The 23,234-nt window shown below is 41.4% G+C and overlaps 1 protein-coding gene across 1 annotated transcript in view; it reads left to right on the forward strand.

Moving 5' to 3' along the window:
- Positions 1-20,906, forward strand: part of Mtdh (metadherin) — a 41,174-nt gene extending 20,268 nt beyond the window's left edge. The window contains exons 5-12 of the mRNA XM_005072657.4: positions 135-200; positions 1,373-1,609; positions 4,225-4,323; positions 9,972-10,096; positions 11,814-11,921; positions 14,378-14,518; positions 17,348-17,504; positions 17,993-20,906. Of these exons, the coding sequence (XP_005072714.1) occupies positions 135-200; positions 1,373-1,609; positions 4,225-4,323; positions 9,972-10,096; positions 11,814-11,921; positions 14,378-14,518; positions 17,348-17,504; positions 17,993-18,063 (1,004 nt within the window). The 3' untranslated portion in view covers positions 18,064-20,906. The remainder of the gene's footprint in view (positions 1-134; positions 201-1,372; positions 1,610-4,224; positions 4,324-9,971; positions 10,097-11,813; positions 11,922-14,377; positions 14,519-17,347; positions 17,505-17,992) is intronic.
- The last annotated feature ends 2,328 nt before the right edge of the window (positions 20,907-23,234 follow it).

The following is a 23,234-nucleotide window of genomic DNA, read 5'->3' on the forward strand; positions in this document are numbered from 1 at the left end:
ATCACTTTTTTCAGTGTCAAAACTGGCACTTGAAAGAACAATTTATTATAAATAACAGTTGTATGTTCCTCCTGATTTAATGTGCATAATGACCTATTTAGTATTAAATAAATTTTATTTCTATTTCAACCCAGGTGACTCTCATCTAAATGCTCAAGTTAGCAACCTTAAGTCTGGAAAAGGAGACTCTGCGCTTCAGGGTGAGAGAAATTACATGTAACTTAAACTAAGGCCCGTCAAAATAGAAACTTGCATACATGACTCTTTCCGTACATGAATGATGTAGAAGGCAATAAAGGGGGTTAAAGTGATTTTTAATTTCTACATTAATATGGTCATAGCCCAGAGATTTTGAAAAATGGAAAAGGAAACTCACTCACATTCTTGTTCTAGCTACTTCCCTTCCTGTATATAAAAACAGTAATACTTTATGTGTAATTTCAGGTCTTGCTTGCATCATTTGAACCAATATAGAAGGATCTTTGTTGGACATGAATGTAATACGGGCATATTTGGAATAAAAAGACTTTAGTCTGTATCTTAAGAAAACATAGCTACTATAAATTTTAGCTGCTTCCTTGATGGTATTAAATATTTTGTGATTAAATAGTTTAAAGTTGTTGGATGCTTCACAAAGTTAACGTAATTCGCTCATTTCTCATTACTGAAGCAAGCAGAGCAGTGTGCTGGCCTAAAGCAGAAGTGTCACAGAGAAGGAAAGAGCCTTTTATTAACACTTCCCTAATGCCCAGCATCTCAGTCCTGGCTACACATCTAGGGAGGTAAACACAGACTGTTCTTACGGTCCTCATCTTAATTGATCTGAGCCTATGCCATAGAGTCTGTTTAAATTTCTTAGTTGATTGTGATGTGCAGTCGTTAAGCATAATATAATATACAAAGGTGTATTTAAGGAAAGAACCGTAACTAGCTAAGAAGTCTTCGTGGTAGGTGAGTATTCAGAATATACTGGAATACTTGTTTTCAGTTTGTCAATTTGACATTGAGAACATCACTAGTATACATGTTCCATTTACCCTTCTGTTGACTTAAATCAAGAAGTGATCTGGTAGTCGGGTATTGTGGTACATGCTTGTAATCCCAGCGCTGTAGAAGCAGAGATGGGAGAACCATGAGAGTAAAATGAGCTAAAGTGAGACCCCGTCTCAGAGACAAATGTTAAAAGGGATCTGTGGTAACCATGTCGTAACTGTATAATTTATTTCTTATACTCAAACCTACTTGAAAGTGCAATAAGAAGGAAGAGAGGACTAAGCAAAAGTTGAGTTACCATAGAAACTTGAAAATGCCCTGTTTTTCACACACACAAGAAAAATTGGGTGTTTTTAATTTTTACTTTCTTTTCTTTAAGTTTCTTCAGGATTGAATGAAAATCTTACTGTCAATGGAGGAGGCTGGAATGAAAAGTCTGTAAAACTCTCCTCACAGATGAGTGCAGGTGAGGACAAGTGGAACTCTGTGCCACCTGCTTCTGCAGGCAAGAGGAAAACAGAGCCACCTGCTTGGACTCAAGACACTGCTGATGCTAATACCAATGGGAAAGACTGGGGAAGGAACTGGAGTGATCGTTCCATATTTTCTGGCATTGGTAAGAACTCTTAGGGGAAAGTGTAATTCATTTTAAATTGGCAATCTACTACATCTTGGATTTTTCAGGATTGGTGATGGAAAGCAAATCATTAATAGAAGCATTCCTAAGCTGGGCATAGTAATGCATGCCTGTAATCCCAGCACTTGCAAGGTAGAGGCTAGGGGACCAGGAGGTCATCTTCAGCTCATAATGAGTTAGAGGATAGCCTGAGCTAGATGAGATCCTGTCTTGCCAAAACGAAGAAGAAATATCAGTCCTGCTATGCAGGAGTAATAGGAATAATTAGGTGACCTCAGCCTTTGCATAGAACAGAGCAAGTGGAAACTAGCATGAATGACATTGTTTACTCTCTATATAGTGTTTTCACGTTCTCTGTCGCATCCATTCCTCTGGATGGCTAACTTAGAGTTGATATGTGAGTAGACATGATAGATTTTAGTAAATAAAAATAGTAAATACAAGTACAAGACAAGTGTATAGCATCCATTTTATTTTATAGTCTATACAAAGGTGTCTTTGAATTATTTTTCCCCTAGGTTTTAATGGCAGAAATTAGTAGTTCCCCTATTGAGAAACATTGTGTTTTAAGCAACATGTGCTTGTGTGTTATAGGAAAAGAAATCTTTATTAAATATGGAAAACTGCAAATAGGTTAAGGGGAAACGTATTATCACACCATCCAGTGGCAGCTGTAATCAGTCTTTGAATTTGTGCATTTTTATGTTCCTTTTCCCCATCCTCAAATTTGTGAGGAAAGTTTTACTTGCCCTTATGAGCACATTTACTTAATGGCCTTTGTGCTGTTTTTTTTTTTGTTTGTTTTTGTTTTATAAGAATTATTTGTTCTGCCTGTAGGCCAGAAGAGGGCGCCAGATCTCATTACAGATGGTCGTGAGCCACCATGGTTGCCAGGAATTGACTACTGAGCCATCTCTCCAGCCCTTGTGCTGTGTTATCAAATATAGCATAGTTTACTTAGCTATTTCCGTATTATTGGAGTCTGACTTTTTAAAAGCTGTTTTAAGTAATGTTTCATTTAGTGTATTTGTTTAGGGTAGATTCTTACGAGTGGTTTGGGTTAAAGAGAACATGGTCATTGCATTATCAGACTCTCATACTTTCATTCTTGGTGTGAGTGTCCATTGATGGTATTCTTGCTTACTGAGGCTGGGAATTTTTTTTAAGTCTTTTCTGATTCAATAAACCAAAAAAAAAAAAATGCACGAATTGTTTTGATTGACTTCTAAGTCACTGATGCAATTGGAAATTTTTCCATGAATTACCAGTTACCTATTCATGTTCATTGCCATTTGTCCAGTGGCCCATGCCATTAAAATTGAGTTGCAATTCCGTATAGTAAATTAATTTTTTCTTTCCTTTTGGGGCTTCACTGTTGTTAGACAGAAATCCTGTCTCAAGGGATAAAACCAAATATATATGAAATTCTTCTTAGTTCATGGGCCATTCAAAATCAGTGGTTTGACTTGGCCTGCACGGTGCAGTTTGCCAACACATGGTGTTGTCAATTACATTTCTTTTCCAGGAGTGCAAGATAATTGCTTTCTTCATTTGATGACTATACAACACATATACATACATTCAGAGAAAGCAATAGGAGTTACTGCAAACAATTTTATGGTTATGTAGCTGAGTGGTTGATATGCTAAATATTAACACATTTGTTGGGTAATCTGCTAAATTTTGCATTAAAATAGATTAACTATTTTGAGTATATAATGGGTGAGTAATCATTAGTGAAATTTTAGCAAGTTTATAATCAAGAAGAAATGTATAAATTAGTGAAGACTGTAAGGGAAAGAAGTGATTTTTAGTTTTATTTATGCTAACAGCGAGCTGTGCTTCTTAACCGTTTTTTTCCTATGAGTGGCTCTAAATCCAAGGTGAGTATGAGAGTCACATAAAGTCTTCTGATTATTTGTCTCTGTGTACCTGATAGTAGAATGCTTTCATTTGCATTCTCAAATGAATAGGACAGTGGGATTGACTTTACTTCCATGGACTATTATACCCCACAATGTATTAAAATTGTTGTATGAAGTTCTGGGCATTGGGCCAGCACTGCTTTCATCTGGTTCCTTGGAGCCCCAACTCTGACTGCACCTGCTTCTTCTCACTCTCCCTCTAAGACGACGGCAGCCACACTTTGAAAACACGGTTCTGTTCTTTTAAATGTCCCTGAACTTAACTCTTTTACCTAACAACTCTTCTGTTGACACTTCTGTCTCACCTCTTCTAAAAAAAAAAGTTGAGCTAACTCAAACATATTCTAATCGTTTTTCTGAGTTCCCAGGATACCCTGAAGCATCTAGCATTAAGATTTTGTGTTGTGCTACTTAACCTTTAAGAAGAAAAATTGAGCTTTTTTCAACATTCTGACATTTGCAGATAACAAAAGTCAGACTCTGATTGGTATGAGTGTTGGGAGTTGAATTAAATCATGTATTGCTCTCAATTTTACTTTTCCTTTTAATTTACATCTAAATGTTTCCTTTTAGAAGAAAAAGTCTGTGTGCAAAGTATAGAACTATTGTTATGAAACATCCTTAGGAGAGTACACTTTTAATTCTTTTGCATTCCTTTTTTCATTTAAGGGTCTGCTGCTGAGCCAGTTTCTCAATCTGCCTCTTCTGATTATCAGTGGGATGTTAGCCGCAACCAGCCCCATATCGATGATGAATGGTCTGGGTTAAGTATGTCCTTTTACATTCTTTCAGTTACTTTCCTCAGAGTTTTCTTTCTAGCATCCTGAACTCCTGCCTTATGTCTTAATTTTAATCCGAATTTTCCCCTTTAAAGGTCTTAATAATATAACACTAGCTATACTGCTTGGAACTTGATTCTGAATATCTATGGAATTAAAACTAACTCTATTATGACTGAGGCAGTCTTAATGTTCTCATAGTTGTTCTGTAGGACTAATTTTTAGATTTTTCTGTTTTAAATGAATAATTCTATTTTTCTGGTTTTGTTTTAAAAGAAAGAATAGACTATACAGCAGTTGCTTTGAATTATTTGTGTTGTGTGTACATTTTGTACTAGTAGACAACCACTTTCAGAGCCCAATTTCCAATAAAGACATAAGTTTAAAAGAAAGAATCACCTTTAACCCCAGCACTCAGGAGGCAGAGACAGGCAAATCTCTGTGAGTTCAAGACCAGTCTGGTCTACAGAGAGTGTGTTCCAGGACAGCCTCCAAAATCTCTCCCCATCATAAGTCCAGTTTTCAGAATTTATTCTTTCCTCTGAATGTTTATGTCACGTTCTTTCCTACCTTGTATGTATTCCATTATTTTGGTCTTTGTTTTAGAAAAGAAAGGGTAGATTTAATGTTCATTTCTAAAATTACCACAGTGATGTACCTACTATGTGCTTCCCGAGTGCTGGGGTTAAAGGCATACACCACCATTCCTGCTGTTGCCATTCTTTACAATATTTGGTATGACGTGTGAGCAAGCACTGTCTGCCCGGGGCTGGTCTCATCTCACTTAATGCTTAGACAGTTGCATTAGGTAGATGCTGTTTCCCTCACACGTCTCAGATAAAGACATTGAAACAAGAGGAAGTCTCTTTCTATAGGCATCAGCTAGTTAAGTGGAAGGGGATGGGAGTCAAACCTTGCTAGTCTTGCTCCACTTGTTCTCTTGGTGGGGTACAGTCACAATAACACTGGTAGTCATGGAGGCAAGCTTACAACACAGAGACTGAAGCAGAGTCCTTGCAGGGTGAGGGAGGTTAGGTTAGAAAGGTAATTAGAGAGGCCCATGTCTGAAGATTAGGATGGTGGAGTTGTGACTGTTTGATTTTTGTCCTATGTTGTGATGGTGTATTTTTAGACATGGTCTCACTTTGCAGCCCGGTTGACCATAAACTCTCAGTCTTGCGTTCTCAGATTACAGGTGTGTGACACCATGCACTACTAAAGGCACTTGTTTGGAAGGTTTAGTTTTAGTTCTGGGCCTAGAATACAGGATTTCATATGTTTTGAAATCTATATTGGACTATAAAATAGAACAGAGTCCATTCTGTCTACTTTGAATAGTTTTGAGAAAGTTCTACAAATTATAATGTATCAAGATGTATATTAAAGAAAAAAATGTGTATACTGCTTTTAGGAAAAATAATCATCTCGGCAGTACAGAACTCAAAAGCAGCAGTGAGGGATCTGGGCTGCTGAGAGCTAAAACTACTGAGCCAGCAGCTGCAGGACATTTTACCTTAACTTTATGAGGGCTTCTAATATGAAAACCATTGATGCTGATAAAGAAAAATTACATACAAAAGTGTGTTGGTAAGATTCTAGATGCTTAAGACCAGCTGTGTTCTGGCAAGATGGCTTACTGGGTAAGGGCATTTGCCTTACCACCTGAGTTTGGTCCCCAAAACCCAATTGATAGCAGACAACAGGTTCCCATAGTTGTCCTTTCATTTCTATATGTGTTCACACACACACACACACACAGTGAATACGTAAGTGTTAATCTTACAGGAGTGGTCCTGGTGGGTCGAGAGAGATGGCTGAATTAGTAAGAGCGCTTGCTGCCCGTATAGGAGAGCTTGGTTCAGTTCTGGCACCCCCATCTATACCTCTAGTTCCAAGGGATCTAATAGTCTTTTCAGGCCTCCATGGGCATGGCACACAAATTATATGCAATGCAGGTAAACACAGATCACATAAAATGAAAATGCAGAAAAAAATGGTGGCACACACTTTTAATCCCAGCATTTGGGAGGCAGGGAAAGGCAGATCTCTAAGTTTGAGGCCAGCCTGGTCTATAAAATGAGTCTTGGGATTACACAGAAGAACCCTGTCTTAGGGGTAAATGAGTGTAATCACAGTATTTGGGAACTAGAACCCTTGAAGAGACAGGAGGATCAGGAGTTCAGGATCTCTCATAACTTCATTGAGTGTCAAGTTTAAGGCTAATCTGATCTACCTGAGACCTTATTGTGAGAGAAATTCTATACTAATTACACACACACACACAATCAAGAATACCATCTTCCAAAAACTGCCATATTGACAGCCTTCTGTATCCAGAATGTATTTATTTGTTTGTTTGTTTTTGGTTTTTTTGAGACAGGATTTCTCTGTATTGTTTTGGAGTCTGTCCTGGAACTCGAATGGTAGATCAGGTTGGTCTCAAACTCACAGAAATCTGCCTGACTCTGCCTCCCGAGTGCTTGGATTAAAGGCATGCGCCACCACCGCCCGGCCAGAATTTATTTTTAATTCGTTTTGTCTGAATTTTATTTTTTGTTTGTTTGTTTGGGGGTATTATACTTCTTGAATGTAATTATCACTCCTGAATTTATAGAATGCATTGTATATCGTATATTATGGTTGCTTTAATATCAATTTCCCACAAATTAGAATCAACAATCCCTTAATAGTTGTCTCTCATTGTGGGGCAACAGCTGGTGGTTACTCAGTCCGTACGGCAGGGGGGTGCTTCAGTAGTCCCAGTCTGCTGCGTGGAATGTTCTGGAGAGCCGCTGGCCTCTAATCCATGATGGAAGTTCAGGAGCACAGGGTCTGCCGCGAGTGAAAGGACGTGAAACAGCAGCAGCAGTGGGGCAGATTAACCTGGCGGCAAGAGGGAGGCAAGAGAGCAAAAGGCGCTCAGTGGAGGAGTGAATCTGTTTAAACATCGCAGAGTGACTTCACTGACAGAAATAACTGATCCCTTGTCGGGCAGCCATAGTGGCACTGACCTTCAACCCCAGCACTCGGGAGGCAGAGGCAGGCAGATCTCTGAGAGTTTGAGACCAGCCTGGTCTACAGAGTGGGTTCCGGGACAGCAAGGGCTGCACACATAGAAAGCAATCTGTCTCAAAAGAAGATAGAAATAGCTGATCTCCAGATTGAGGCTAGCAGTGCTATTCTTGAACCTACACACGTCATTGCACGAGTTACCCATATAATATAAATACATGCATATACATATATAAATAAACACAGCTCTGTATTAAAAGGCATTGGCAGACTCGTAAAAATTTTGGGGTGGGGAAGTTGCTCTAATAATAGGACTACTATGAGTAGTAAATTATGGTTTTGGTTTTGTGTTTTTTTTTTTTTTTTCCGAGACTGGGTTTCTCTGTGTATCCCTGGCTGTCGTGGAACTCGCTCTTATAGACCAGACTGGTCTCAATCTCACAGAGATCCGTCCACCTCTGCCTCCCGAATGCTGGGCATGTGCCCAGAAAGAAGACTGACTGTGTTTAAGAAGTCCATTAGGGCTGGGGATATAACTTATTGGTAGAGTGCAAGCCCAGCCCGCACAAAGCCATGTTCAAATATCACCACCACCAAAACAGAAATACTACATAGTTTATTAGCACATTAGACCTATGAACCTTAAGGATTATTCATTGGAAAATCTCTGAATAATGTTTAGATTTGGGTTATTAAATTATTGAGAAATTAATCTATTCAGTAAAGAGAACAAATAACATAACAAATAGCTATCGTCGGCACAGATTTGTGTTTCTGTTCATGTTTTTACCGACATTGAATCAGGGAGTATAGTTGTTTCCCACACTTTCTATATTTAAGATGTATCAGAGCTGGGGTTTAGCTCATTATAGAGCACTTAACTGTGATGGGTAAGACTCTGAGTTGAATCCCTAGCATTTAAAACAAAAAGAGTGTATCATGGAGATTTCTCAAAAAATATTACTGGTTTTAACTGATTTTAATGTCGCAATGACAGTAAAACAGTAGCTGCCATTTGTTGAGTGATTACTATATTGCTGTGAGCTGCTGCTGTAAGTGTACCTGATATCAGACATCCTGTCAGACTGCATGGAGTTGGGATAGAGCCCTTAAGACTAAGAAGTTTAGCAAGTGTGGTGGTGCATGCTGTTTATCCCAGCACTTGGAGGCAGAAGAAGACAAATCTGAATTTGAGGCCAGCCTGGTCTACGGAGTTGGAAGGCAGCCAAGGCTACACAGAGAAGCCCTGTCTTGAAAGAAAAAAAGATGTGTGTGGGAGGGTTAAGAGTATTGTGTGTCACATTAAGTGATACAGGGTTATTCATGGACATTTTAGACAGTAAGGTTCCTAACCTCTGTTAGTGCTGGCTGGGATCACATCCATCTGCTCATGGCACATGATACTGAACTTTTGAGACGGGGCAGGACTGCCTTTTCTCTAGCATACCTGACACTTGTAATCACTGTTGCACATTTTCCTCACTAGGAGTAGATAAACTTCTAGTGAGGAAGAGACGATACATATATTACTGATATATGTCTTTCTCACATAAATTTGTGGTCACATTGTGCAGAAGTTTCTGTCTGTTTAGCCTTTTTGTTTTTGTTTTCCTATGAGCTTTTGTGGAGATCTATGAGAGTCTCTCCTGTAAAAAGTAAACAGTTGACCTGGGAAAATTCATGTAGCAGTAAGCATAAAACAGGCAGCTTGCCTCCTAGATCCTAAGAATGTATGTCCAAGTCTTGCTTGGCATTACCTTAGGAATATATCAGTGGGACATACTAGAAATCCCAGAAGTAGTAAAATGCAGATTTTAACTTCGTATTTGGTATTAGTAGCAGTAAGAAATTATGGGAACTTACTGGACTTATTCTAGTTAAACTTTGCTAAGAAGACTTCCTGGCCATTTGGAGTAAAGTATAGCCTGTTTCATCTTAAAACTTGGCTGTAAGTAGATGCTATAAGAATGTATGTGGAAATGAATGGTTTGTAGGAAGGAGAGGTAAGAGTTAACTCTGGGAACCTCTTAGCCAAGGAAAATTGAAGGCCTGTGCTCCCCTCTGGCACTGACCAGTGAGTGATAGCTTCCTAAATAAAATGTCAGTGCCTCTGGAGCGGAAGACGGGAGTTCAGGAAGAGTTAAAGCTGATTTTGAGACTAGAGTATACACAGCCCTACAGGTGGCTCAGATGCTTTGAGAGTCAGCAGATAAGAGAGGCTACAAGTTAACTATTAGAGGTTGTGCTGAGTTTGAAGAACTGATCTTGAAGAGCTTATAAAGATGGGAGGAAGTGTGTTTTGAGGTGACAGGGGGTTATATAATTTTGGTATTATGATTAAAGCTTAATTCTGTGCCCTAGAAAATAAATTGGCTACAAATGTGTGACGAGACCTTAGTCCAGGTTAAAGATGGCAGTGGGGAAGGTGCAGATTCGTAAGACTGACAAGGAGAGTGGCATAACTAATCAGTGTGCCTTGTGTTTCTCCTTTTTGCTGGCTCCTAAAATATGCTCAGGGGAAGAAACACAGTGTAGATTACAGCCTAACTCACAAGAAGGATTTTTAGTGTTTGAATTTCAGCTTGTGGCAGAATGGCGCTAACAATCCGTGCTGTTACCTTCTAGATGGTTTGTCTCCTGCTGACCCCAGCTCAGACTGGAGTGCGCCAGCAGAGGAGTGGGGGAACTGGGTAGATGAAGAAAGAGCTTCACTGCTCAAGTCCCAGGAGCCGGCCCCTGATGATCAAAGGGTGAGTACAAGGAAGTAGGAGGTCCTCATCATACTGATGACTGCCCCACCTCTAATCTCAGGAGGCGGGGCCAGGTGGATTTCGGTAAGTCTGAGGCAGCCTGGTTGGTCTCCAGATCGAGTTTCAGAACAACCAGGACTGTTACCCTGTGTCAAGACACCGCCCTCCCCACCCCACAAAAGAGAGACTAAGGAGGAGACTGTAGGCTCCAGAGGCAGAGACAGTTGATTCTCAGGAAGGAGGAATTGTTGAGCAGCGTAGGGAGGAACATTAAGCCTGAAAATGACCGATGCATTCACTTCCTGGGAATTTAGGTCATTTCATTACAAATGTTGGAATCTGGCTTAGGGGTGTGACTCTAATAGAGCAGGTGCTTAGCATGTACAAGGCCCTGGGTTCAATACTCACCATCAAAAAATTTTGTTTTAAATCTTGGACTAAAAGTCATGTTTCATAAAATTGAGCGGTTAGGAGATCAGTGTTAGGGCCTGGAGTGATGACTCAAGGGACAAACTCACTGGCTGCTCTTGACTGGATTTGATTCCTATCACCCACATGGTGCCTCACAGGTGGTTATGTGTAACTTCAGTCCCAAGGTATCCAACACCTCAGGCACCAAACACAGCATCTTCTGACAGACAGGCTTAACACCCATACAAACAACTTTTTTTTTTAAAGAGAAGTACTAGCAAATAAGGCTCAGGGAAGAAATAAGCAGATAGGACTCCAGTAGGTGACAGCAATACACAATATGAGGAGGGTGGCAGACTAGTCACAGAAGAACCATAGAGTCTGTGTGGCTCTGTGTCCTGCAAATGCGTTTAGACGGTATGGAAATGAACTTTGTACACAGTGTGGAGAGGGCTGAGGAAGTGCTGGCCATACGAGCATGGGACCTGAGTTATATTCCTAGAACTCACATGAAGCCACAAGGTAGCACAGATCTGTAGTTCCTGTGGTCCTATAGCAAGATAGGAGCTGAGTCTCAGGATACATAGCATTGAACAGTAAAGATGCAAGATGAGGACCAATACTCGAAGTTGCCCTCTGACCTCCATGCCAGTGCCATGGTACAAACACAGATATGCACACGTGTATGTGTACGCACACCGAGGAAGAGGGGGGACATTGGCCTTGAGGTGGATCCTAATTTACTGGGGGGGGGGATGTTGTCCTAATCTACTGGTGTCTGCTTTAATGCATCTGTAAATGAAAAGGGTCTAGAGTTTGAAGTCTACTGAGAGATGATGCCAAGCCCTGGATTCAATCCTTAACACTGCAAAGAAGAGAGAAAGGGGATGAATTAAAGCTATATTGAAAATGAATAGATGCTAGAAAATGGAGTAAGCAAGATCTGTTTGTGTAAAATTTAGGTTTTTAATGTAAATATTTAGAAAATGGAATGGACATAATTGAAGGTAGTTGTCCTTTCCTGGAAGGTACTTTAAGAATGGGATCTAGGGTGTGAGAGTTGTGAGCAGTTTTGAGACAACTCATCCAGCCCACGTTGACCTTAAAGTCCTGATCCTCCTATTTCTTTCCAGTGAGTTCTTAAGTAATGTAAGTTTTTATTAAAATTTTGTTAGTCGTAGCTTATTCTTATTTATATTTGGAAGATAAAGACCAAACATAGTGACTGAAGCTTTTAGAGTAAATGTTGTGAGTAGTGCAAGCTTAACCCGTTGGGTTTACTTCAGAATTTTGCTTTTAACATCAGGTTTCAGATGATGATAAAGAAAAAGGAGAAGGAGCTCTTGCAACTGGAAAATCTAAAAAGAAAAAGAAGAAAAAGAAGAAGCAAGGTGAAGACAACTCTCTCACACAGGTAAAGTTCCTGAACAGTGAGCATTCACTGTGATACACCCACAAACACAAGAATATGTACAGATAAGAGACAGCATCTGGACCATCTGCCTGCATGTATGTGTACCACACGTTCCTAGAGAGGTCAGAAGAGGCCGTCAGATCCTCGGGAACTAAAGTTACAGGTGGTTATGAACCATCAAGTGGATGATGGTTGTCCAACCCAGTTCCCTTACAAGAGCAACAAGTGACCCTAGCCACTGAGACATTTCTCCTGCCCCCTCCAGTGAGTTAAAATACGAAAGTTGTACATGTGAAAATTTGGGACATGTTAGAGAATTGCAACATATTAATGTCATACAAGTTGTATTACCCTGGGGCTGGAGAGATGGCTCAGAGGTTAAGAGCACTGGCTGCTCTTCAGAGGTCCTGAGTTCAATCCCCAGCGCCCACATGGTGGCTCACAACTATCTGTATTGTAATAGCATCTGATGGTGTACATGCAGAGCACTCATACGTAAAATATAAATAATTCTTTAAGGATTGGGTTACCCTAAAACTCGATCAAGGATTTATACCTTTAAAACTAAATCAGATTGCATGTGTACTTTTTATTATGAAATGGTGAGGTAAGAGAGGCAACGCAAGATCACATGACAGCAAACTCTAGAGCTCCTGCACAATGCCTTTAGCTATGCAATCCGTGGTTGGAACGGACGGGGTCCACTCCATTCCCCATCTGCCTGCCTTCTAACCCTCCTCTCCAGTGACAGCACCCCCAGGGACACCTAAAACCAGCCCGCACAACTGTTTGGCTCTCTCCGTGCTGCCTACTAACCATACCCTTCCATATTCTTGGGAAGCAGCACACCAAGGTGGAGGTTGCTACAAGCACCTGTCCTGTCCCTTTGCATCTGTGGGCCTCTGGTGAAGTGCAAGGGTGCCAGTGTTTCCTGAAGTTGTAAAACCAACATGGTCTTCCAAGACAGTAGAAAGCAGAACCTTCTGTGGTCCTGGAGAAACCTGATCTGTGTAATCTTTTGCCTCTTCGTGCCCCGATTCCTGCCTGAACTCTTACCCCTCCCCAGTCTCTGACGATTGCTACAGGAGCATTTCTTTACCAGTGAAATAGTGGAGTTCATCAAGAACATAGGCAGGGACTTGGGAGGAGTCTCATTTGATGAAGTGCCTGCTGTACAAGCACAGTTCTGACAGGGTGGTGTGTGCCACCTCAGCAGGGAAGGACAGGGTCAGAGACGGGCAGGTCCCTGAAGCTCGGTGCCTAGCCAGTCTCACCCAATCAATAAGCTTTGGGTTTGGCTACATGCTCAATTTAAATTCACATTGGAATTTTAAGTTGCTATTCAAGCTTACTACTGTCAAATCACATTCCATAGAACCGCAATATTGGAAAGAAATTTTTTAAATGGTGTTTGCTTGTGTGTGTGTGAGGGGGGGAATGGGGTCAGAGGCCAGCTTGTAGAAAGTTAGTTCTCTCCACTATGTGGGTGCTGGGGATCAGATTCAGTTGTTGGGTTTGGTAGCAAATAACCCTCCCTTGCCCACCGAGCCCCCTTTCTGCTAGGAAGCACACTTTGGCAGTCAGGTAGTTGTCAGAACAGGCACTAGAGTTTGACATTCCCATGCCTTGACATGCAGCAAATTCTATGTGTTCTTTTCCGTTAGGAAACACCTTTCATCTTTTATACATGTGTGCTTGTTAAGTGACAGTACGGTTTATTAGTTGGGCTCCTACGTAATTGTAGTGCATATACTTATTATATATGTGTAAGCATGTAATGTGATTTAGGATTAATTCACTAAACTTAGTCTAAACAGTAGCATTAAAACTTAGACGGAATCTTAGAAATTTGGGCAAACATTTACAGTTAAGGGAATAAAGACAAAAGCAGCTAAGAGATTTGTCCCTGAAATCACATGACTGAGTCATGTCATGACCAGATTGGAGTTCTCTGTATATCCTTTATAATGTGTACATATGCATGTGAGTACATTGCTCCTGGAAGAAGTCACTGAGTCAAACTATTTTTAAAGTCTTGTTTCCATTATCAGCCTATTCACTGTGTGCTTCTTGTAATCGAATGTTACTCTCTTTGAGTGGGTCTATTTGCTTAGATTGATTCCCATTCTGTGGTGTGTGTGTTTGTGTCTGTGTCTGTGTGTCTCTGTGTGTGTGTGTGTGTTTGTGTCTGTGTGTCTCTGTGTGTGTGTGTCTGTGTGTCTCTGTGTGTGTGTGTGTTTTAACAGAATAGGATTTGAGACGGGATTTCGCTTGTAACATTCCTCCTGCCTTGACCTCCAGGTGTTGGAATTACAGGCATGTGCTCAGTGTGCCTGGCTTGGGCACGTCTTCAAATGAATTTATTTTCTTAGCATGTCTTTGGGATAACAAAGAGGATTTTAATCAGTAAAGAATGAAGAAGTTTAATCTCACCGACAGCTTTCTTCTTTCTACAGGACACAGACGAACTAGAAAAGGACATTAGAGAAGAGCTTCCTGTGAATTCCTCCAAAGCCCGTCCAAAACAGGAGAGAGCCTTTTCCCTGAAAACCACGAGCACTAGTGACCCAGCTGAAGTACTCGTCAAAAATAGCCAGGTGACTTTTAAAGAATAATAGTTTTCTTGACTTAATTATTATACAGTAGTTAACATTTTTGAAGTAGTATGCAAATACGCCATTCTCAGTAGCACAGTAGAATGTCATACTATGTAAAGCACTTCCATCTGTCAATGGGTACTCATCAGTGCTATCAGATTGGTCACGACATTGGTGCTTGTGCAAATAACCCTTTTATGTTACATAGGAATAGCTGCTAAGCACACATGTCAGTTGCTGATTAAAAAGAAACTATGTGTGTGCTTCTCCTTTAAGTGAAAAGATTTTCAACTTTTGAATTGGAAGGAAAAACAAAACCACGTGTTGGTGACCTACATCTTTGATTCTAGCACTGGGGAGGCAGAGGCAGGCAGATCTCTGTGAGTTCAAGGTCAGCCTCCAAAGCCACTGAGAAACCCTGGGGGTGGGGTGCTGAGATACACAGAAATGTTGAAAAGAAAAGAGCAGTGCCAGGCGGTGGTGGCACACGCCTTTAATCTCAGCACTCGGGAGGCAGAGGCAGGCGGATTTCTGTGAGTTCTAGGCCAGCCTCAACTCTCTTGGAACAGAGTTTGAGTTCCAGGAGAGCCTCCAAAGCAATACAGAGAAACCCTATCTCAAAAAACCAAAAAGAAAACAGCAATGTATCGGAGTGGTGACACACCTTTGATCCCAGCACTCAGGAAGCAGAGGCAGGTGGTCCCTTGAGTTTATAGCCAGCCAAAGCTATAAAAAAAAAGGGGGGGGGGATACAACAAAAACAGAAGTATAGGTCTTGGTACTGTGTACAGTTTCAAGCACCCACTGCTGATCTCAAGAGTCCCCTTGATGCTGAAGAGGATTGCTATATGATGCTTGTTCCTTCTGAACATCTGGACATGTAAAGGATAGAAGACCTAAGAGAAGGTGTTTTTACCAGCTGTGTTTATGCAAAGTTCAAACCTTAATAGGACTAGTTCAGATTCCCAACATTTGTTTTAAAATTGAAGTTTTGTTATTAAGTTCAGTCTAGTTTTGCTTTGTTTTTGTTTGAGATAAGGTTTTGGCTAGCCAAAGCTGGCATAAATTCCTGATCTTCCTGCCTCCACATTCCAAGTGCTGGGATTTTAGGAGTGTGCCTAAACTTTTTTTTTTGACAGTAACATTTTTTAATCATGTACTTTATGGGAATATTTGAGTCAGAAGGGACTAGTTTATGAAAGGTGTGCATCAGACATGGAACAAAAGCCTGATTTCTCCCTGGGTAACTTTTGAATACTTTAGTTATGAAATAGTAGAGCTCTCTGATAGGATTGGAATGGTGAGGAGGTGTGACCTTACTGGAGAAAGTGTGTCTCTGGGGCTGGGTTCTCAGCTTCACGTGCCCATGCCAGATCCAGTCTCTCTTGCCCCGTGGGACTGCTCCACTGCCATGCTTCCTGCCAGGAAAGTATTAGCAAGCCCCCAGTTAATGCTTTCTTTTATTAACAGTCATCTGGGCTGGGACGTGGTAGCACACACCTTTATTCGCGGCACTTGGGAGGCAGAGGCAAGTGGCAGACCAGAGTTTGGTTCCCAGCACCACAGGGTGACTCACAACCATATGTACCTCTAGTTGGGTGCCAGGCAAATGATACACAAAACACTTAACCACATAAAACAAATCTAGATAATTAAATAAAACAGGTCTGTTTGGATTGTCTGACTCATTCACACATTCAGAAATCATTGTAGAGGTTTGTGTGCCACTTGCTGTTTGAGGACCTAGGCTACAAAGTGGGTGATGAGCCAGCATCTGTCTGAGGGACGTGGAGTTTGCTCTACAACAGTGCCCGTCACACTTCCCGCCTAGCTTTGATGCTTTCTGAAGTAGAGGGATATGATCTCAGTAAACAGAACGGCTTAGCATACAGCAAAGAATGCTTGACTTTCTAGTGTCTTATCTAAGTCCTGCTCAGAGGTCACCTTGTGATAAAGCAGTTGAGTCTGGTTGACTTAATATAAGTAAAGAGAGAAAACAGAAAGAGAAGATGAGAAGTCCGTAACGAAGCTGCAGGTGTGAAGAAGTTCAAGGAGCTGTAAGGAGGTGTGAGCAGCGTGAACGCAGAGCCAATGTCTGTAGAAGGAAGAACGCTAGCAGTCACTTCTCTTTGTTGATGGAGTCAGGAAGAGGAGGAGTGAGGGAAAAAAGTCCACCTTGTTTTTGTGTTCTGTAATGGTGAGTGGTAAAGTTGACCAGGGAAGCAATCCACTCATCGCTCACAACCCCAAGACACTCTAAATAAGCATTCTTAGTATTGCCACCCGAAACTTAATGTCGTTAGCAGACTGAAGAGTCTGAGGATCTCTAGTGGTTTCAGTCAGTAGTCCTTCCCACAGTCTGCTTGTGGGACACACAAGCTGCTGCCGTTTGCCATACCCTGCTTATTAGGAAGGAGATAGATTCAGTAGCTATTTCAACTTTTTGTTGTTGTTTGAGACAGGATTTCTCTGTTTCGGAAACTCCATTTGTAGACTAGGCTGGCCTCAAACTCACAGAGCTCTACCCGCCTCTGCCTCTGCTGTGATCAACGGTGTGTGCTCCCCGCCCCCATGTATGCCAGTGTCCCCCAAAAAAGTTAGCTTTTGGTAATTTTAACTTGTATATTTTTGTTTTATCTCAGTATATTCAGCTGTTGTAGATGATGCTGTGTTTAGTTGTGCCACTAGAGGGCAGAAATGAGTCACAGTGCTACTTATAACTAATTAGAGACCATTTTATTTTGCTTGCTGCTAGCCTCTGGATATTGCTTTAATACTTAATATTTATGAAATTATACAATATTCTGAGATGATTTTATTCCAAAACAGCCTATCAAGACTCTTCCACCTGTTATCTCTACCGAGCCATCTGTCACCTTATCAAAAGGAGACTCTGACAAGAGCTCTTCCCAAGTGCCACCGATGCTACAAGACACAGACAAACCCAAGTCAAATGCTAAGCAAAACAGTGTGCCTCCCTCACAGAGTAAGTGCTTTGTTTGTCTTCTTGGTTTTCCTTGTGTAGTCTAGAGTTCTGATCCTGGGTCTGTGGTAGGACGGTAGAGCAAGCCCTGCCTTGTGGAAGGTGGTTCCTTGAGCCCTCAGGATAGAGTTGTGAGCTGGGCTGCTAGGATACCGTGAGCCGTGAGGACAGTGAGGGGCTGGCCGGGCGAGTCTGCGCTTGGCTCCCCGCCCTTTCCTTTGCACATGCGCTCTCCTCCTCCTCTCCGGTCAGGCACAGAACCCTGCCCCATCTCAAAGAGGGGGAAGGGGGGGAGAGGAAGAAACAGCTGATACCTTGACTCAGAAGAGAAAGGAAGCAGAGAATACTAACTTGATATGTCCAAACAGGAAAACTTAAAACATGACATTTGGACATTTAAAACTTTTTTCATAGTTGTTACTTTTATATTATTGATCCATACTGACTATCATATTTTTCTCTCCTCACCCCCCTCCCTTTTTTTCTTTTAGCCAAGTCTGAACCTAACTGGGAATCTCCAAAACAAATAAAAAAGAAGAAAAAGGCCAGACGGGAAACGTGAATTTTTTTTTCCTGAATTGGACATGTGTTTACAAACACTGTCTTGAATATTATGCTGTTTATGCAATAATTTGTGAACATGTACAGAGTTTTATATAAATTTAAACCAATTTTTAAAACAAAACTGAACACAACCACCATAAAATGGAATCAATGGAAAGTTAATTTATGAGATTAAGAAGTCAACGGAATACATACTACAGTGCTGGAAGGCACTTGGGAGAGTCTTTTCAATTGGACAAGAGTGATCTTGATTGAAGAATATTGTCCTGGTTTTACAGCAGTTCCCTGTTTACAACAGATTGTGCCCTGTCTCGTCTGCAGCTGAGGAATAATGGGTTCTGATTAGAAGGCGGCCTGGAAACCAGTGGGCAGCTCCTTGGACCTTATGCACGAACTTAGACCGTTTGAATCTGTTTTACGCTTAAATCAAAGTGCTTTGATCAAATGTGTAATCTGCCATATCTTTACATATTTGTTGTAGCAGTTTGTATTAAAAGAATCACAAGTGCAAATAAAAAGTCATTTATCATTTGTTTAACTAAACTGTCTTGGTTTAGTTTACAGTTCTTGAAAAGTTCTTAATTAAAATATTGAAAAATGCAATTGACAAACGTATGGCTTACAAAGTTATTTTTGATAGTCTTACATTACTTGAATTATTCAAAATAACAGTATATTTTAAATGAAGAAAGGTAAACTATATTATTTGTTTGGTATGTTTAAGGCTGAGAACTAACAAATAATGCTCTTGTTGATGATTTGAAAACTTTCAGGAAGGCAAAATCAACTTAATATTTTTCCTTTCTCTGGCAATTTTTCCAATGTCAACCTATTAGTTGCTAGTAATGTTTTCACTTTAAAAATGAAGTAACTCACCACTTTTGAGCATATGATGCAGAATGGCAAAGTAGTCAGACAGCTTTAATTGACATTGTTGAGACCTCCAGGTATCAGGAATACATTTTTTTACTGCCTTAACCTGTAGTACGTAGAATATGCATCAATTTCTTGAAGGGGATTCATGTTTTTTATAAGAATTTTCATGTATCTATTGCAATTGTGGTCAAAAAAAAAAAGGAACATTTTCTGCTTGAAACTGTTGATTTCATTGACGTGTGATCTGTCACCGTTTTCAGGCACTGTGTGATCTCTAGGAAACTGGCAGGCCGCTCTGTATCTGTTAATAGTGCATGCTTGGCCATGTACACTGTAAATAGCCTTTACCAAACCGTGTTTGACAAAGGACCATAATTAACATCACTTAGTGAATTGTGATAAAGAAAGAAAAAAGCCATGATGTTGATGTGAGTGGCTTGTTTTCATGTGGCGCCGGGAATGAACCTGTTTAAAAGCTATAACCAATGGTACTGATCTATCCATCGAATACTGTCTTTATATTTGGCTGTAGTGTAATAGTATTTCCTGCTAGGAAAGCTACAAGATGCAAAATGGCTTAGTCCTGCTGAAGACTGGCCTTACTAACAGACAGCTTTCCTCGAGAGCCATCCACAGCTTTTTATCAGGTGTTGGCATCTGTGTCAGGAACATGGCCGTGTGTTTACATGTCGTCAGAGTTTTGTTTGAGTGGGATTTTTAAATTAATTGACTTGTTTAAATAAATTGAGAAATGGATAGCATTGTTTTATTTGCCTTCACCATTGGGGTTAATAATAGCTGATCTGCCAGGAGTGGAGCCTTGAGGTGGCTCTGTGAGCTTCACGTTCCCTCGGGGGCTGCCGCATTTGTGTCACAAGGGGAATTTGTAACTACAGAGTGTGCCAAAAGGTCAGCACTCAGAAGTTCAGTTGAACTCTCTCAACTCTACCTCAGCGTTCCTTTTCCTTACAATTCTTTGGGCTGGGCCAAACATGAAATTTGATTTCTTGTTTCATTATCTCCGGATTCGATCACTTCCTGTATTAAGCGGCACCTGCACCAGGTAGTTACAGGACCGTCTTTGTGAGGAGAAATTGTCATGGGAGGGAGTAGACAGAGCACAGCGGTACACTGGGTGGGTCAGTTTGGAGATGGCCTCTGTGCCTTCCTGCCGTCTGGCTTATGAGCCAGCCCTTTTTGTCCTTCAGAAGGAGGCAGCTATACAAGGGAAAATTAACTCAGTTCCCTTTAACGTGTTCATTGCTGGTGGCCTCTAAAGATCTTTATGTGACAGGACTCGGATTCCTTGTCACCGGAGAGAGGAACTGGTTTCTGTGGTCATCGGCTCAGAGATCTAGGTAATGGTGATTAGGGAGTGGCAAGAAAGAGGGCCCTATTGTTTTGTGCTAGCTGGGGTGAGGGTCTCTGATGTCCCCTGCCTCCCTGCCATGGGTTTTCTGGAAAGCCTTTCTGTTCTGGAGCAGTGGTAGCCATGCCAGAGTTCTCCAACTGCATCCTCCCCATCCATACCCTAAATTAAGAAACGAACAGTTGAGAGAGTCCAAAAAGAAAGTATTGAGATAAAATATCATTAGTGTAATTTGCCATGTTTAATTTGTGCATGTGTTTTATTGGGGAGGGAAGGTCGGAATAATTTATCCAAATCTAATGGTATTATTTCACAGGCTAATCCAGTTTGTATTCGAGTTAAAGATCCCAGAGGGTGGTAATTAACTGCAGAGTTTAGTTTTTCTTAATTAAAGTCCTCTACTAATATAGTGTGAAATATCAAAATTTAGGATTTAGGTTCTAAGGTGTCTAATGGCTGTCTTAAGGTTTTCCTGTAAACTCCTTGCACAAACTGGAATTGGAATTGCTTTCAAAAGACTTGGGGAATGAAAATATGTCATGTGTAAGATGCACTGAGTGTTGTAAATAAAACAGATCATTTTTGTTTTGTTTAAATTGCTTGTTACATTCTCTGTGGGAAGGGACTTTGTCCTTTTATATTGTGGCCTAGTAAGATATCAGGCCTTTTGTTCATGGGTTTTGCTTTCCTTTCTTTTAAGACCATGGTTTCAGGCTTCACAACCATGGAGTCAAATGAGCAGTTGCAGCCTGGCATACACACCTTTAATCCCAGCACTCGGGAGGCAGAGACAAGCAGATCTCTGAGTTCGAGGCCAGCCTGGTCTACAGATCGAGTTCCAGCCCCATAGCTGCTCATTTCATGAGGTACTGGTTCACACTTGTTCACCCCATGCAAAGAATAAACTCAAAAGTAGGTTGTAGATCCACTGTAATTTAAAACAAGCAATAACAAAAAAAAAACCAACATGAAAATACAGATCCAGGGAGATAGCCACCCTCAAACCTGACAACTCCAACATGGCATTCTGAAAATTGTCCTTTGACGATCCACACACACCGAAATAACATTTTACAAAGGTGTGTGTAGCTTTAAATAAAAATGTTCATGTGTGCGAGTGTTCGGCTACATGTATGCTAAAAGAAGCTTTTTCTTTGCTAGCCGCTTTGGTTTAGCCCCCGCCAGCCGCCTGGGCTCTGCCGAGATATAGTCCCCAAATAACACACAGGAAGCTATATTAATTATGAAGCTGTTGGCCTTGCTTGTTTCTTACTAGCTAGCTCTGACTTAAGTAATTACCCCATAATTTTTTTTTTTTTTTTTTTTGGTTTTTTTCGAGACAGGGTTTCTCTGTATTGTTTTGGAGGCTGTCCTGGAACTCACTCTGTAGACCAGGCTGGCCTCGAACTCACAGAGATCCGCCTGCCTCTGCCTCCCAAGTGCTGGGGTTAAAGGCATGCGCCACCAACGCCCGGCTACCCCATAATTGTTAATCTAAGTATGTTTCTTACCGGAGAGGTTTCCGGGCTTCCTACCCCCATGGCGTTACATCTCGACTCTCTTGTGTTTCTTCCCAGAGTCCTCCTGGACTCCTAGCCCCACCTATCTAGATTCCTATAGGCTCAACAGTACTTTACTGACAAATAACAGGCAAATAACAGGACTTCCCCAACACATGTATGCGTGTGCCTACTACCACGTACATGCCTGGTCAGAAGAGGTCATCAGATGCTTGGGAACTGAACCCTGATCCTCTATGAGAGGTTAGAACAAAACAATGTTTAGAAAAATGTGAAAGCCAGAGTGGGAGGCTCAAGCCTGTTTGAGAAGTACAAACACAGGGTCGGGAGTTCAAGGCCGTCTTTGACATACAGAGAGTCAGGTCAACATGAGGTCCTGTCTGAAAACCAAAAATTAAAGAAGAAAATGTAAATTCCCGCATAATATGGGTATAAGGAAATAGTTTCTGTGACCCAAAATCCAAATATAACTTTAAAAATAATTTATCATGTATACAGTGTTCTGTCGGCATGTATGATGCCTGCGGGCCACAAGAGGGCTCCGGGTCTCATCATAGATGGCTATGAGCCACCATGTGGTTGCTGGGAATTAAACCTGGGACCTCTGGAAGAGGAGCCAATGCTCTTCACCTCTGAGCCAGCTCTCCCCAAATATAACTTTTAAAAGACAGATACAACTCCACTACAGAAAAATTAAAATGTGACATGACCAAACAAAACAAAAGAAGCACCCTAAACAATGCCAATGACAGACGAATGCCATCCCGTGCTGTCCAGAGAGACTACCTCTAAAGTGTTTGCCTTTAATCCCAGCACTCGGGAGGCAGAGGCAGGTGGATCTCTGTGAGTTCGAGGCCAGCTTGGTCTACAGAGCTAGTTCCAGGACAGCCTCCAAAACAATACAGAGAAACCCTGTCTCAAAAAAACAAAAAAAAAAAAAAGTGCTTGCCTGGCATTACAAAGGCTGGTGTTCCCTTCCCCCCACCACAGGAGGGGCGGGGGGGGGGGCGCGTAAAAAAATTCAACAGCTGCAACCTATGAACATGCACGCCGCTCCCTGCTGTAGCGTTGCAGTGTAGATAAACAGCGTATTTGTAAGCCTAACTTTAGTATAAAAATGATTTAAAACTGGAGAATGAGACCAAGACAAGAAAAAGCCAGGTATCGGTGATTTAAGGCGCGCAGACTGCGCGTCGAGGCGGAAGACTATGGAACTACAGCGAGGGAGAAAGGCGATGCCTCTTTCCAGGCTCTCGGCCGGCTGTCGTCCCTCCTCCCGGTGGGCTTTAAGGTACACACAGAGCCACCAAAGCCCATCTCAGACCCCAAGTGGGAGGCTGTAGCGATGGCTCAGCAGCTAAGATCGCTTGGAGTGTGGTTCCTGGGGAGCGAGGCTGACAACTT

This window comes from Mesocricetus auratus, unplaced genomic scaffold, assembly GCF_017639785.1.
Source record: "Mesocricetus auratus isolate SY011 unplaced genomic scaffold, BCM_Maur_2.0 Super-Scaffold_100023, whole genome shotgun sequence".
NCBI lineage: Eukaryota > Metazoa > Chordata > Mammalia > Rodentia > Cricetidae > Mesocricetus > Mesocricetus auratus.